Raw genomic sequence first — 16,968 nt, 5'->3', positions numbered from 1 at the left:
TGCGCATCTTCTCTCTAGGCCCTCACCCTTCAGAGTCAGGAAGTACTAAGCAGAGGCAGAGAACCCAGAAAGGTCAATATTTTTTTCCTTTTCCTTTACAACTGAAGTATAATTGACATATAGTATTGTATTAGTTTCAAGTCTACAACATAGTGATTTGGCAATTATATATGTTACAAAATGCTCAGCACAAAAGTGTACTTACCATCTGTCACCATACAGAGTTACTATAATATGATTGACTATTTCCTATGCTGTATGTTCATCCCCATAACATACTTATTTTATAACTGGAAGTGTGTACCTCTTAATCTTCTTCATCTGTTTCACCTCCCATTCCTGCCGTGCAACCACCAGTTGGCTCTCTGTTTTATGAGTTTGTTTCTGTTTTGTTGGTTCATTTTGTTTTTGTTTAAAAGAATAAAATCTTGCCATTCCCAGAAACACGGATGCACTTAGAGGTTATTATGCCAAGTGAAATAAGTCAGGCAGAGAAAGTCAAATACCATATGATTTCATCTATATGTGAAATCACTCTCTTTTTCTGATCATGACTGTCCAAGCTTTTGTTGAAAAGGAATATTGATTCATAATTTTCATAATAGTCATAATAGTACCAGCCTGTTCCCAGAAGAATCTTCACACACCTTAGAACTCCTTATGGAAAGCCAGGATACTGAGATCCCAAGTGGAGGTAGGGGGGATTGAGAAGATCAATAATGTAGGAAGTGGTAAAACTGACTGTGATGGTAGAGGAGACATCCTATTTACTCCCATATGGTCTGTAGCTGCACTCGAGAGCCTCAAACAGGGAGTATAAATACTCATATGGTTAAATTTCTGGATGTCACAATCTCATAAAAATGGGTGAAGAAACATAATATTGTAGTTGGTAGGCAGTGATGTCATTAGCTACATGGGTAGTAGGGAACTTAGGATTCAGGCTCATTCAATAACCTGTGACTCAAAGGTCAGATGTGACTTAGAGGTCATCTAATAACCTGACTCAGAGCTCATACATAATTCTTATTTGCAAAGTTCTATAGGGTGAAAGCAAAGGCCACTCTATTAAAAGGTCCTTAAACACTGTTTCTGGTGAGTAGATTCCAAAATTCTTAAAGGCATTTGAAATGTGGAGGGTACTAATCCCTTGTTTTCAACAAATATGATCTTTGTTTTTGAAAGGTCTCTTGACTGGTAAGTTGCAAACATTTATTGGAAAGGTATATATTATATGGCACTAGAGTATAAAAAGGACTTGGTGCAAGGTGGAGAGCTGGGGAGCTGCTTGATTCCTTTAACTGCAAATAACATGAAGAAGTGGTTAGGAAGTATTTTAAAGGAGTTCCTTTATAGAATGAGCAGAACTTGATTATCAGTTGGATATGTGAGAGGGAGAGAAAACTGACTTTATTTTCACACTGACATGTCTAGGGGTTTTGTCATCTCCAGTCTTTGGTTATTCAAGGGACGTTGGCAAAGATTCTCTTATGGCAAAGACAGAGATTGGGTTCTCAGAGCCAAACATGGTTAACCTGGAGGTCTGGCTCTGCAGCTGTTCTTGCCTAATCTCATGAAAAAAATGATCCACAGTCACATGGTCTTCCATGAGCTGGTCATTAATTCTTGGTATATATCCTATTGTCACCACACACAAGGAAGAAAAAATTTTGATAGACTCTTCATGTGAAGATAAATCTAAGTGCCATTCTTAATATGTGTCCTGAATTAGTCACATCTCACTTAATTTCCCTTTTCTGTATACCACTGCTTTTCCTGTATTCCTAAAATCTGTTTTCTTCAAATTCTTTAGATATATTTTGGAATCCCCAAATCACTGTGACCTCAGATTTCCCCAGGGGCGTTTTCCCTTTTATTGTGGTACAGAAGTCCTCCTAAGACACTAAGGCTTTGGCTGTAAAACAGATATTTCCTGACTGGGGGAAGGAAGGGGGCTTATGCAGTCACAAATCCAATCCTAAGGTCAGGGAGGAGTGGATGGTGCTTCCATCTGCTTGTCCAGCATGATTTGACATTCTCAGGAAGGACTTTAGCTGGGCAAGATGGAACAAGAAAGACTAGATTTATCCTTTGTTGTTTTGAAATAACAACAACAAAAAACCTAGTTGAAATATATGAAACAGTGGTTACGAAGTATGAAACAATGGTTAGGAAAACATTGGACATCAGACAGTGGAGCACAGTGATCCCGGAGAGGTAGGAAATGAATGAGGCAAGGCCTGTTTACTGGAGAGGGATAGTTGCAGTTGATTGAAGACAGATTCCAGAGCATGTCAAAGGGAGGGTGAACTTAGGGTAGCCTGACAGTCTTCCTGTGCTGAGAAGGTCACGGGAGTCAGGCAGCTAGAGTTCACAGGGTACGGAATTGTTGAAGAGAGAACTGCATAGAAAGAAAATTTCAAAGATCTGCAGAGGGGTCCCCTTAAGCATTCAGCAGAGTACTATGGCTGCATGTGCACAAGCTATCCAAAAATAATTGAGGAAATGAAAAAACAAGAACTTACAGAAGCTTATAGGGAGCTCTGGGATGGCGTTTCAGAGTTGTCTAAATTAAAGCAAGTATGCCAGGCCACAGCTGAATGCCCATGTCATTGTTACTGTTCAGTGTAAAACAGGGAGTCCTGACCTACATAATAAGTCAAGGAAGAAAGAAGTCTTAAGGATCAGAATATAAAGAGTGGGAAAGATGGTGGAGGAGGAAGACAAGGTAAAAACCTCCATCCACATACATAGCAAGGAAGCAACCACAGCAAATACAACTAGCCCTGTAAATGACCTGAAGATTGCAGGAAAGACCATCTGCACCTGGTGAAGAAGAGAAGAACACATTGAAAATGGTAAAGTGGCAGAGCTGCAACTGATAGGGATCCAAGCCCTTTCCCCGTCCCAGCCCACAAGCAGGAGGGAGAGGAATGGCTGTGGAGGGGATAAATACTCAGAAGCCCTGCACACCTGGCCCTGGATATCTTCTCTTGGAACATGACTCCACATTGCCCTGGGCTTTGGTGCTTAACAGGGCTGGACACTAGGGAGAGTTGAAGCACTCTGGGAGGCTGAGACTCCTGTCACCTGTGGAGGACAGGCATACTCCATTGGTCCTGCTGAGACAGAGGCCACACTTTGAAAGATTTATCAGCAATGAAAGTGTGCCAGCTAGATGGGGGTTGGCAGGAGCTCTCTGGAGGAGAAAAGGCAGATAGGTGATGCTTTCCCAGCCCTCCCTCAGCCCAACTGGTCAGGTGCCCATGGGAGCCAGCTCCAATGCTCTGTTCCCCTTGTTGGCAGCTCAGCCTCACAGCACTTCTCTGCACACCTTCCCCACCCGACCTTCTCAGCCCACCAGTGGTCCAACTTAGCTGGTAGATGGAGGCTTTCCCAGTGCTTCCTGGCCCTCCTTCATCCCAACTGGTGGGGCACTGGTTGGAGCCAGCTTTAAACTCTCCATCTCCCTCACTGGCAGCTCAGCCCCACGATGCACTCCCCTGCACACCTGCCCCACCCTGACTGGCCCAGCAGCAGCTTCCATTGCTACCCAGGAGGCAGAGGGTGACCCTGTCCATAATGATCCCAGCAGAAGTGCCCCCCAGAAAGGGCCCACTGAAGTGAGCTGTCAACCTCTGCTGATAAAGACTGACAGACAGAAAGGCAGCCCTGCCCACAGCCACCAACAGAAACTGTGGCTGTACTTCAAAGGAGAATCAGGCACAGTTGAGCAAAGAGTCTTGAACTTCTGGGCACCACAGGACACCTTTTCATAAAGCTATTACTCTCTATCATGGATGGACCAATCCTCCTGTGCAATATGAAGTGACAGGAAGCTACATCTATGCAACAGGCTGCTACGGTTACACCGATTCTAAACAAAATTGTAAAGGGCACCAGGAGAGTTTCTTCTCATGTGCAAATATAAGGTAGCTTCTAGGCAATTATGTCTAGAGGTAGATCAGATGAGACAAAGAGGAAATTAAATAAATTATTTATTACCTAATTAAGTTATTTGTCTAATATCAGTGGGCTGTACTACAGGCTAAAGATTCATATCTCAAATTATTTCTTTCTTGAACATATTCTTTGCCTGAAGTCTAAACCTCCTCCAAATTCTCCTTAGATTTATCCTTAATTTAAGTAATTATACTGTATGTGTCTCCTTCTATAATGATTAATTACTTCATTTATATACGTTTTTCATCAGAATGACGTTTTCATATAGTAGAGCCCCATTACTTGGAACATGGGAAATGGCTGAGTATTTAGTTTAACCTGTTCTCAAAACTTAACCTTTCTGGCTTAAACTTCCAATTTTTGACTTACCTTATTTTTGTGATCGATTCACCTCTAAAACTTAGGTTCGAAATATCTTACTTTCCGACTGTCACCTTCTAACTTCAGGCTCAAATTTTCAACTATTCTCAGTATAGTTAAAATTGTTGGACATCAAGGCTACCAAGCCATTGACAGAATCCCTTTTATGTAGTTATTCATTCTTCTCTTGTCTTGACTTCATTCCTTATCTAGTTAGGCTTGATGGCCCATCATGTAGTTACTCTTTTTGAAATAATCTGACCTGCTTTATTCTCTCTTTCATTGTAGTTGCTCAACAAAGCCCACGCTCCATATAAATCTAAGTATTTGTGTCCTCTGCAAAAGACTGAAACTTGCTAAGAACAAATTCATGTACATAAACTTACTGATTTCACATTAAATTTATCATCACAAACTTCAAATGTAAACTTAGTAGTACCCATAAATCTTACTGTTATGCTATTACAGTAAATGGGTCCATATCCACTAAGTTGTCCAAGACTGAGTCATACTTCTACACTGAATATCTCATTTCTAATTCAGCAGTATACATGCATGACTCTTCTTCCATATTTGTCCACTCAAATCCATTTCCTCTACCACCGTTCTGGTCCAGACCACCATCATCTCTTGTCTGGACCAGGGAATAGTCTTCTGACCAGTTTTTCTGCATCTACTACTCTTATTTTTCCTCTTATTAATACCTCTCTTGGCTGAGGCCTTTTTGATCCACCTTATCTAATGTAATGCTCCCATCACAATGCTCTGTGATGGCATATGACAGGATTTATATATTTTCTATTGTATAATTACCAAAGCTTTCTGCATTCATTTTATATTTTTATTGAGATGATCCAAAGAATAAAAATGTTTAAATATTTAAAGATAGCTAATGTATATATACATGGTTCAAAATTTTTAAAGTTAAAATAGGTATTCAGTAGAAGTAATTCATTCTCTGTATATAGTATTACTGCATATAATAGAAAAAATCCAAATAATGATGGCTTAAAACAAATGAGAAAAATCTTTTCCTTTCATGTAAAGAAGTTTTGAAGGTGGACATCCAGGACTGGAAGTGCAGTTTCCCTGGTTTCTCTCTTTCTGCTTTACCATGCCTAGAATTTGACTTTCATTCCCAAAGTTGCTGATGGTTTAAGGTGGTTGCTAGAAATTCAGGCATCAATCCTGTGCCCATTCCACTAGGAGGGAGTGAGGGCAAATGACCTTCCTTTCTCAGCTGAGTTAGTTCACATTAAAGAGTCTTCTTGGAAACCCCACTAAATGACATCAGCTAACATTTGCAATCTTGGAGGTAGGATTTGGCATTATACATGGATATCCAAATAAAACCTTGGTTTGTATATTAAGGAAAAATGGGAGAAGGGCATTGGGTATACCAGTAGCAATCTGTAACATGCCCTCCTATTCCTGGCTGCCAAGCACACATCTGTCTTTCCCAGAAGCAACTGCTCTTATGGGTTTCTTGTGTATCCTAGAGGCAATTTGATAATATAGGCATATATATAACAAAGTATGTTTTGCTGTATATGCTTATTTATATGTATCGTTTGTACAGCATTACAAAATTTGTGTCACATTTTGTGCACTGTTTTACCTTTTCTTTGCCACACATCTCTTAGAAATTACTCAAATTAGTACATTTAGAGATGCCTATTTTCTTTTAACAACCATGTAACTAGAATGAACTCTTGGCAATGGCAGGAAACACGTTTGCCTTATTTACCATTGTACATAGTATCTAGTATGGTTTGTGGAGCATAGCAGGAAGTTAGTATTTGTTTAATGGGTGGGTCACACAAATAGTAAATGGCAGAGCTAGTACTGAAATCTGCTTGTGATGTGAATGATTTTATTCCTAAGATCTTATCTACAACCTCGATGTGTCAAGTTACACTGACTAATTTCCTTACTTTGAACTCTGTATGCTGTAGGAGATAAACATATTTGTTAAAAAAAGTTAACAGTTTGCCAAACTCAATTTTCAGGGATTTTACTTAGGGTATCAATAACTATAGTCGCATTCAGCAGTGTGGAGACAGTGGCGAGTCATCAGTATCAGGGGCTACCGTGTAGTTTTGGGCTGGGCTTCATCCCTCTGTCTGTTCCCTACAAGGTGGGGATCATAGTTTCTCCTCCAAAGAATTTCTCATCTGTATCTAAGGGAGGTGATTCAATGAGAAAAAATATATAAAGAACTTCAGTACTTTAGGTCACTCAGAAAGCTCTGAAAACATTGGAGCTCTTATTATAATAAAGGAGGTTGCCCACAGACTCCCTTCCTACATTTGCAAACATATTTGTGTGTCAGGCTTATGCACCAGATCCTTGGCTTCTGGCTCCTGGGCAAGTTCTTATCTCAACCACTCTATCCTTCACATCCCAATTCCCTGCTTGTAGTTGCCGCATAAGACCTGGTTCCCAAAGGACTCAGCTCCTCATCCCCAAACTCCTGGTCCCAAACCTCTTTTTCCCATCAGAGTCTAACGAGGGGGGTGGCAGGCAGGACAGGAATAAGAGCTCATAAAACTCTCAGGATTTATTCAGCAAAGCCCTAGCATGGTTGCCAGTATGGCAGATACATCCTAGAGGACTATGGTTTTATGTCTTTCGTAAGTTCCTGGGCCAAGGGAGGGAAGGCAGGCTGTACAGTATACAGATAAGAGGAGTGACAGGCAGGCAGGGACCGTTTTCCACAAGGCAGCCTCCAGCGAACAGGAAGCACAGGCCAGGAGCGCGTGGGAGGTGAGGCGACTCTGGCTGGATGCCCCGGGATCTGCAAATCATAAGTACCTGAGCATGGCGCCCCCTAGTGTCCCTTTCTTTCCTCTGCCTTCCTAAAAGAGGGTCTTAGTGCAAGTAGAGTTGGGCTTCATCTTGCCTGAGCAGGTAAAAAAGGAAAATGGGGTACACGTGTAGGAATGCTGGGTTTTATATGTCTCTGGATACCTGGCACGTGGATTCAGAAAAATTACTGATGAAGAAGCTTCCCCCCAAACTGTCCCAGAAGAGCAGTTAAACTGGGGAAAGATAATTTTCTTTAGACTGACAGAAAACTCTCTTTCATATTTAACCAGAATCACTTCCTTTGATGGTCCTAGTTTCATTCTGTTCCCCAATATAGCCACGCATATATTTTGAAGTCATCACTGATGTCCTTGTTTTTATAGGCCAGAGATCTATAATTTGTGACAGTGAGCCCCCCCAAAAGGAATAAATGCCATTTAAGTCCTGTAATTTATATGACTGTGTCCCAGTTTGACAAGGGATTTCCTAATACACAGTGTCCTGAATTGGATAGGACACTTCAGGTGAACCTAGAAAAGAGTGGAGAAAGATTCTCGACTACTTTGTAATCTGCTTTGTGCTTCTATGAAATAAATTAATGCATATAAAACACTTAAAATAATGCCTGGTACATGCCAGACATTTGGTATATATCAGATAATACTGCCGATCCAGTTTAGAGTCCCTAATTTTTACTCTAAGTACCACATTATGGACGTATGTATATAGTATCATGTATGTATGTCAGAATGTCTAGGAATCTGTTCCTTATTCCTTCTCTTTCATCCAGATTTTCTTACACCAAGGCCAGTAATGACTCCTCCTCCCCCTTCTCCAATGTTCAGTAGTGAAGAAATGGACTTCCATAGACTTAGAGTTTAAGTGATAACACTGGGTGACCTCAGGCAAGTGTCCTGGGCTTAATGAGTTTTGGGCAATGAGCCTTCCCACAAGTAAATGTCCAACAGTGATGAACAGAAGCAATTAGGTAGGAGAAATGATCAGAGACTGGCCTTTGAGGAGGATCATGAACAGGTATGAAGATTATGTTAAACATTTCTGGAAAAGGTCAAAGTGTAAGAAGGGTACTCAGTAGGATGAGCAAATAGGATATGGAGAGGACAGGGTCAAGGAGGAGAGAAAAGAGTGGTGCAAGGAGGTGAGGGTTTGCATGGATAAATGGGTAATGATTTAGACTGGAGGAAATTCAAAAAAATTCTTACCATCATATTAAGAGCAACAGTGTTTTGTATTTGTACTGGGGCAGGGCAAAAGACCTATTCAGTCAGAGTCCTAGTCCAGGCTGTTACCACTAACCAAGGGGCAGGCTCTTGAGGACTACCTGCAAACAGTTGCATGAATAAGTCTCCAGGTTCCAACATGTATTTTCCTGTAGTCTAGCATACAATTGCTCAGGGACCACCATTCACGGTATTAATCAAAGCTTCTCTTTTCTTTCTCAGTGTCCTCTTCAGCATAGTAAGTCTGTTGAATTCTCCCCTCTCAGTTTCCTTCCTTGCAATTTTCCATCTGTGTACAATGTGGAGGCCCAGTAATTCAGAATCTTTCTCAGTAGACTTTTTTTTTTTCCTGGATAATTATTTTTTATTGAAGGGTAGTTGACACACAGTATTACATTAGTTTCAGGTGTACAACACAGTGATTCAACATTTATATACATGATAATTCTAGGTACCAGCTATCACCATACCAAGTTGTTACAATATTTTGACTATATTCCTTATGCTATACATTACATCCCGGTTACTTATTTATTTTACAATTGGAAGTGTGTTTATATATATAGTATATGGGGTGTTAGCAAATGTTGATGTGTATAAATGGAAAGGTGCATTTCATCTGTCTGCAGATGTTTAGGGTGGAGGGTGGCCAAGAGGTAAAAAATCTACGTGTTAAAGATCAAAGACAATAATAGAAATGGCTTTCTCAGTGAATGACCTATCCAGTTATCTTATTTTCCTTCTGAATATTTTAAACTTTAAACAAATAAGCATGCTGCAGTGTTTTTCATTCCTGCCTTGTTTTTTTCTTCACTTATAGGCTTGAAATGAAGCTCTTCAGCTACATAGCCAACCCTCCCTGTTAACATCCTAGCTCTTCCTCGCTGACTCCTCAAGTCCCTTCATTCTGGTCTCTCTGGCCACCAGTCCAGTGAATTACTCTTGGCTGGGTCACTAATGATACGCTTATTATAAAATTCAATGGCTATTCATATTCTTATGTTATTGAACTTCAACTGACAAGCTGGTCATATACACTTGACATTTCCCTTCAAACTTTCCTAGGTCACTATATTCTTCTATTTTCTTCATACCTTTCCAGACCCTCCATATATGTCTCTCTCTTTTTTCCCCACTATTTTCATGTTGCTATTTCCCAGGGTTTCAACCTCAGCTTTATGTTATCCTGACTACATCAGCTATACGCTAATGCTTCCTGAGTTTATATCTTAAACCAGAATCCACCTAATTTGTTCAAATTCCTCATTTCCAACAGTCTAAGATGAATCTCTGTGTGGAGGATAAACTCCTCAGCCTTGACATAATCCCATATTTACTAAACATACTTATTTACCTGTGTTTCATATCTTGCTGTTTCTACTTATTACTCAAGGAAGAAAATGGTGTCATTTGGGGCTTCTCACCTACTGTCCCTTTCATAACGGATATGTCACTGAGTTCTGTCTCCAGCACCACGTGACTATCCCCCTTCGTCCCATCCGCAGAGCTCCCTTCCATGTCCACTCGCCCCTTCTCGTCTGGGCTACTGCAGCTTCCGTTCTGCTCCTGCTGTCTCTCCTTTACTGAAATCCACCCACAGCATTGGGTACGAGACGATCTTCCCATAGCCCACATCTAGTCACATCTCTTGCCTAATGGAAATAATTCTTTGTCTTTTCCTTATCTTTAAGATTAATTCTAAAATCCTTACCATAGAAAAGGGCTTTCATGGTCTGGCTTTCTCTTTTTTTCAACTCCATCTTTTGCTCTTTATTTCAACTTCCCATCATCTTGGCTCCAGTGAGTTTAAATTTTACATAGAGTTTCCCTCTGAAGTTTTTTTCCAACTCATTTCCATAATTTTACATAATCAGTTGCATTTCCTGAAATATACTACACACAGTGTTTGTGTGCATATAAATCTTCCACATCCATTAAAGCTCAACTAAGGGTTTAGCAACTTTAGGAAGACTTCCCTTTTCCTCTCAGGCTGATTTAGGACATTTTATTTTGTGCCCCTCTATCACTCTGCTCATAAACCTAGATGCTGGTTTATTTTACAAATAGTGTTGGTTACCACTTCAGGCCAAGGACTGTGCCAATTGGTGAACATGGTCTCTACTTTTACTGCATGAAGTGCCTAATTGGACTTAGGGAGCAGGCGTATGTAACCAACTCATCACACAAACATATAACTACACACTGTGGGGGTCGGACAAAGTACTATGAGAACATTCAACAGGAGATCTGGTCTTGTTTTACAGAAACGTCATAGTTAAGGGAATACGTGAGCTGAGATGTAAAGGATGAATTGAAAGGAAGTGGATGAAACTGTAGAAACACAGAGAGCACAGTCTTCCTAGAGAAGTGGGAGCAGGAAGTCATACTTGAACTGAAAGACAGACAGTGTGGCTGGAGCTCAGGGAACATGAGAGTGATGAGTGGCAAGATCAGATTTATATGTTAAAACATTTCTCTGACTTCACTATAGAAAATGGTTTTATAATGAAACCTAGAATGTATTAGGAGGCAATTTAATTATTTCACTCAGGAGATAATGGTACTTTAGTCTTGGATGGTAAGATTTGAGATACATATGTAGATGGACTCAAGAGCTAATTGAAAGGGGAATTTGACACTTGCTGTGGGTGGTATAGGTAAAGGGCATGTTCAAGACAGTTTCTAGGCTTTGGCTGTGGAACCGTCCAGATATACATGCCATTCACTGGGATAGGAGATGCTAGAGCAAGACCAGGGTTGGCAGAAAAATCATAAGTTAATTTTAGATGTGGTGAATTCTGGAAATCTTTGAGAACTTCCAAGTTGATATGACAATAGGCTTTTAAATAGTTCTAGGTAAGAGATAAAATTTACTGATCATCAACCTAGAGATGGTAATTGTCTCAGGTTATGCAAAAGACAAAAGAAGTGGAAAAAAGAGCAGAAGAGAATAGCAAAGAGGAGAGAAGAAAATCAAAGAGAACATGGGACTGAACCTTGAAACTGATGTGAAGAGAAAATGTGAAGGTGGCCAGGAGGTATAAGAGAAACCAGGAGATTGTCATGCATTTAAACTATAGAGACCATTTCAAGGAAGAGGATGTGATAATCATTTTAACAAGATCCCACAACTGACAGGTAATTTTTTTGAGGGCCATTTTGTAGAACTAATGGAGACAGAAGCCACACTGAAGTGAGGTGTGGAATAGATGAGGGGAGGAAATGGAGATGGTTGGTGCAGCCATGCTCAAGAGAAGTTTGGGTGTGAAGGGAAGGAGAGAAACAGCTGGAAGGCAAGAAACACGCTTTGTTATTTTTACTTTTTAAGGTAAAAGATACAGGAGAATGTTTTTTTAAAATTAAGGAATCATTGATATACAATCTTATGAAGATTTCACATGAACAACATTGTGGTTTAAACATTCATCCATATTATCAAGTCCTCATCCCACCATTGACCCCACAGTCACTGTCCATCAGTATAGTAAGATGCTATAGAGTCATTACTTCTCTTCTCTGGGCTATACTGCCTTCCCTGTGATCTACCTATATTGTGGTTGCTAATTAATTCTTTTAGTATTTTGATAGGGATTGCATTAAATCTGTAAATTGCTTTAGGTAGAATGGCCATTTTGACAATATTAATTGTTCCTATCCATGAGCATGGGATGTATTTCCATTTATTGGTGTCTTTTAAAATTTCTCTCATGGGTGTCTTGTAGTTTCCAGGGTCCTCTGTTCTAATGTGTTGTTCAGTGTCTTTGTGTCCTTACTTATTTTCTATTTGGTTGATCTGTCTTTTGGTGTGCGTGGTGTGTTGAAGTCTCCTCAGATGAATGCATTGCTTTCTATTTCCCCCTTTAATTCTGTTAGTATTTGTTTCACATATTTAGGTGCTCCTATGTTGGGTGCATTGATATTTATAATGGTTATATCCTCTTGTTGGATTGACCCCTTTATGTTTATGTAATGTCCTTCTTTGTCTCTTGTGACTTTCTTTGTTTTGAAATCTACTTTGTCTGATGTAGATTCTGCTTCTCCTGTTTTTTTCTCCCTATTATTTGCATGAAATATCTTTTTCCATCCCTTTGCTTTTAGTCTGTGTATGTCTTTGGGTTTGATGTGAGTTTCTTGTAGGCAACGTATAGATGGTTCTTGTCTTTTTTATCCATTGTGCAACTCTGTGTCTTTTAATTGGTGCATTCAGTCCATTTACATTTAGGGTGGTTATCGATAGACATGTACTCATTGCCATTTTAGGTTGTAGATTTGTGGTTACCAAACGTTCAAGGAAAGCTTTCTTACTATCTAACAGTCTATCTTAAGTAATTTTTTACTCTATTTCAACACAATCTAAAGGTTTTTTCCCCTTCTCTTCCTCTTCTTCTTCCTCTTCCACTCTTTATATGTTAGGTGTCATATTCTGTACTCTGTGTATTCCTTGATGAACTTTGTGAGTAGTTGATTTAATTTTGTGTTTGCTTAGTTATTAATTGGTCTTCTACCTCAACTGTGGGTTTATTTTGTCTGGTGACAGCTATGTAGCCATAGGAGCATTTCCATATAGATCAGTCCTTTAAAATTTCTTGTAGAGCTGGTTTGGTGGTGGTGAATTCCCTTAACTTTTGCTGATATGGAAATTGTTTAATCCCTGCTTCACATTTAAATGATAATCTTGCCTGGATGAGGGTTCTTCGTTGGAAGCCCTTCTGTTTCATTACATTAAATACATCATGCCACTCCCTTCTGGCCTATAAGGTTTCTGCTGAGAAATCTGCTGATATCCTGATGGGTTTCCTTTATAAGTGATTTTTCCTGTCTCTGACTGCTTTTAATACTCTGTCCTTGTCCTTGATCTTTGCTATTTTAATTATTATATGTCTTGGTGTTGTCTTCCTAGGGATCCTTGTGTTGGGAGATCTCTGCACTTTCATGACCTGAGAGACTATTTCCTTCCTCAGATTGGGGAAGTTTTCAGCAATTACCTCCTCAAAGACACTTTCTATCCCTTTTTCTCTCTCTTCTTCTTCTGGTACCCATATAATGCAAATATTGTTCCATTTGGATTGATCACACAGTTCTCTTATTATTCTTTCATTCCTAGAGATCCTGTTTTTCTCTGTACCTCAGCCTCTTTGTTTTCCTGTTCTCTAATTTATCTTCCATTTACTCTCTCCGCCATCTCTTCTAATCTACCTTTAAATCTCCCCATTGTATGATTTGTTTCAGATTCTTTATTTTTCAGAATTTCTATCTGTTTGTTGAAATCTTCCCTGAGATCTTGAATATTTTTCTATAGTTCCATGAGCATGCTTATGACTTTTATTTTGAAATATTTATCAAGAGGATTGGTAATTGCAGTTTCCCTAAAGCCCTCTTTCTGGGATTTTTTCTTGTAATTTTTTGTGGACCAAACTCTTTTGCTGCTTCATTTTTTTAGTGTTTCCTATCAATTAATAACTTTTTACAGGTGACACCCTCTAGTGCCCAGAAGCTCTACTCTCTGGAGCTGCCTTGCACCTGCAGCAGTGGTGGGGGTCACAGGTGAGCAGGACCTAGGAAGGAGCAGCAGGCTGCGTACTGCAGTGGGGGACCTTGGGGCTGCCATTGCCAGCCAGGGGGATGGAGAGTCTGAAACTCCTGAGAGTTCTCAACCTGCTGGGCTGAGTGTGCTCAGAAGGTTTTGACTACCTGCCCTTTATCCTGAGCAATAAGCTCTGTGTCATCTTTGCCCCTTTAGCTGTCCTCTCACCACATGGAAGTCCTTCAAACTTCCCACCTGTCTTTTGTTCCGTGGGGCTGGTTGTGTGTACCTGTTCTCCACAAGTGGCTGGAATCTCAGTCTTTCTGAGTATTCTGCCCGTCTTTGTTTCCAACCCCACTAATCTCCAGAGCACCATGCAATGTGCATTCCTGCTCCTGGAGCAGGTCTCCAGGGCTGGGTGTTCAGCATCCCTGGGCTTTTACTCCCTTCCTGCTCTGTTTCTCTTCCTCCTGCCTGTGGGCTGGTGTTGGGGGAAGGCTTGGGTTCCAATGGATCATGGCTTTGCTACTTTACCCTTTTCTGTGAAGTCTTATCTTTTTCCCCAGATATAGACAGTCTGTTCTGCAGTCTTCAGGTCACTTTTTCAGGGTTATTTGTATTTTCTGTATTTTTGTGTTTTATGTAATTTTGTTAGGAGTTTTCTGCCTCTCCTCATGCTGCCATCTTTTCTTTGCCCTACAGGAGAATGTTTGAAAGACAGATATTTCCAATAAACAAGGAAAATGACCCTAAATTAGGGAACTAGAATGAACAAGTGATGGTATAAATACAGGCTATGAGGGCTAGGGTTCAGTGTAAAGTGGAAGGTTTGACATTTTGACGACAGACAGATCCTACTTAAATGGGAAGAAACAAGGAAAGGATGGGAGCATGTGCAAGTAGATTTGTAAATTTTGTTTTGGAAAGTTGAAGAAAATCTTAGTAGATTACTTCTTTTTTCTCTGTGAGTAAGTAGTTGATGTCATCTTCAAAGAGCAGAAGTAGAGTTCCAGGTTTGGATGGAATGAAGAGGGTTTGTAAAGGACAATAGCCTTATTTTTCAAGTGTCACACTTCTACCTTTATGGTATGGACTGGAATTTGCCTTGTCTGGGAAGCATCTCCTATGTATCATTAGCATCCTAAAGAGTAAATAAATAGAGGGATACTTTTGAAGTCAGTATATAATTTACCTCTTGTTTTGCCCATTTAAAATAGTTGAAAGAATCCTTCTCAGTTCACTATTCATTTGATGGCACCACCCAGCAATTACTCCACTGCTGCGGTCTTCGAATTCCTCCTCATCTGCTTCCCTAACTACCAGACCTGGCAGCACTGGCTGTCCCTGCCCCTCAGCCTCCTCTTCCTCCTGGCCATGGGGGCCAACACCACCCTCCTCCTCACCATCTGGAGGGAGGCCTCTCTGCACGAGCCCATGTACTACCTGCTCAGCCTCCTCTCCCTGCTGGACATGGTGCTCTGCCTCACCGTCATCCCCAAGGTCCTGGCCATCTTCTGGTTTGACCTCAGGTCTATCAGCTTCTCTGCCTGCTTCCTGCAGATGTTCATCATGAACAGTTTTCTTCCCATGGAGTCCTGCACCTTCATGGTCATGGCCTATGACCGCTATGTGGCCATCTGTCACCCACTGAGGTACCCATCCATCATCACTGACCAGTTTGTGGCCAAGGCCAGTGTCTTCATTCTTGCACGAAATGCCCTTATCACTGCACCCATTCCTATTCTCACTGCACGGCTCCACTACTGTGGGAGAAATGTCATTGAGAACTGCATCTGTGCAAACCTGTCCGTGTCCAGGCTCTCGTGTGACAATTTCACCCTCAACAGAATGTACCAATTTGTGGCTGGTTGGACCTTGCTGGGCTCAGATTTCATCCTCATCTTCCTGTCCTATGCCTTCATCCTGAGAGCTGTGCTTAGGTTGAAGGCTGAGGGGGCTGCAATGAAAGCCCTGAGCACATGTGGCTCCCACTTCATCCTCATCCTGTTCTTCAGCACCATCCTGCTGGTTGTGGTATTGACAAATGTTGCCAGAAAGAGGGTCCCCTTTGATATCCTGATCCTGCTCAATGTCCTTCATCACCTCATACCCCCTGCCTTGAACCCTATAGTGTACGGGGTTCGGACCAAGGAGATAAAACATGGAATTTGGAAATTGCTTCAGAGAGGGGTGTGAATATGTGAAATGGATTTCTGATTCCTTTTCTCCTTTCTCCTCTCTCCTGAGTGATCTTGCCTAGGCAGTGGGGTAGAGAAAGCCTGGAGAGGGCATATTTTTTGCACACACTGAAGGTTCCTTCCTTACTCTCCCCACCTGCTTCAGGGAAGGTAGGCAAGCAGAAGAAGCTTGTATTTCTTGAGTAACTGCTATGAGCCTAGGCAATTTTATTTACGTGAGTTTAATTTTCATGACATTTCTACAGGTATTATTACAACTATTTTACATACTAGAAAAAAAGAGGAAACTGCCAAAGATCACCTATCTGGGAATCAACAAAGTAGAGATGATAATCCAGACTCCACATTTCTTTCTACAGAAATGTCTCTTCCAGTACAATTAAAGGTACAGACCTGGTCTCCACCCTCCTCTTCTTGCCTGTTTTTTGTCCTTCTTTATTAAGGTCTGTAGGTATTTCCTGCCTGTACTTACTTCCTTGAGAACCAGGTGTTGTCCTGTCCAACAGAGCATCTCTATGTAGGAAAAGAGCATTCGTAGTACTATTCAGCAAGGCCAGCCATACCTCAGTTCTGCACAGTCTCACTACCTTCAGGGAGTTTGAAAATAAGGATACAGGCCAAAAGAGAGGTGGGGAGAGGGAACACCATTTCCCAGGAAATGTGCTAATTGTCCAGGACAGTGGGTTGGCTACTTCCCTGTATGTTAAGCTACAAATCCAGGGAGCCTAATGTCAAGTTTTGTTTGACCTGTTGACTCTGCTCAAGAGCTCTAATGAAAGGCAGGAAGACATGGCATAGTGTATGCTTCTGGTTAATAGGAGGTCCAGTCAGGAGAAAAGCAATCACAGTAGTTATCTTTAGAAAACTAATGTAA

The 16,968-nt window shown here is 40.9% G+C and overlaps 1 protein-coding gene across 1 annotated transcript; it reads left to right on the top strand.

The window, feature by feature from the left end:
* The first annotated feature begins 15,147 nt into the window (after positions 1–15,147).
* On the top strand, positions 15,148–16,092 carry LOC118933122 (olfactory receptor 56A1). The gene has a single exon (XM_036927094.2). The coding sequence runs from the start codon at positions 15,148–15,150 to the stop codon at positions 16,090–16,092; it is 945 nt and encodes a 314-aa protein (XP_036782989.2).
* The last annotated feature ends 876 nt before the right edge of the window (positions 16,093–16,968 follow it).

Source organism: Manis pentadactyla, chromosome 9 (assembly GCF_030020395.1).
Source record: "Manis pentadactyla isolate mManPen7 chromosome 9, mManPen7.hap1, whole genome shotgun sequence".
Lineage (NCBI taxonomy): Eukaryota > Metazoa > Chordata > Mammalia > Pholidota > Manidae > Manis > Manis pentadactyla.
The sequence above is the reverse complement of the archived record's forward strand: the minus strand, read 5'-3'. Positions and strand labels throughout refer to the sequence as shown.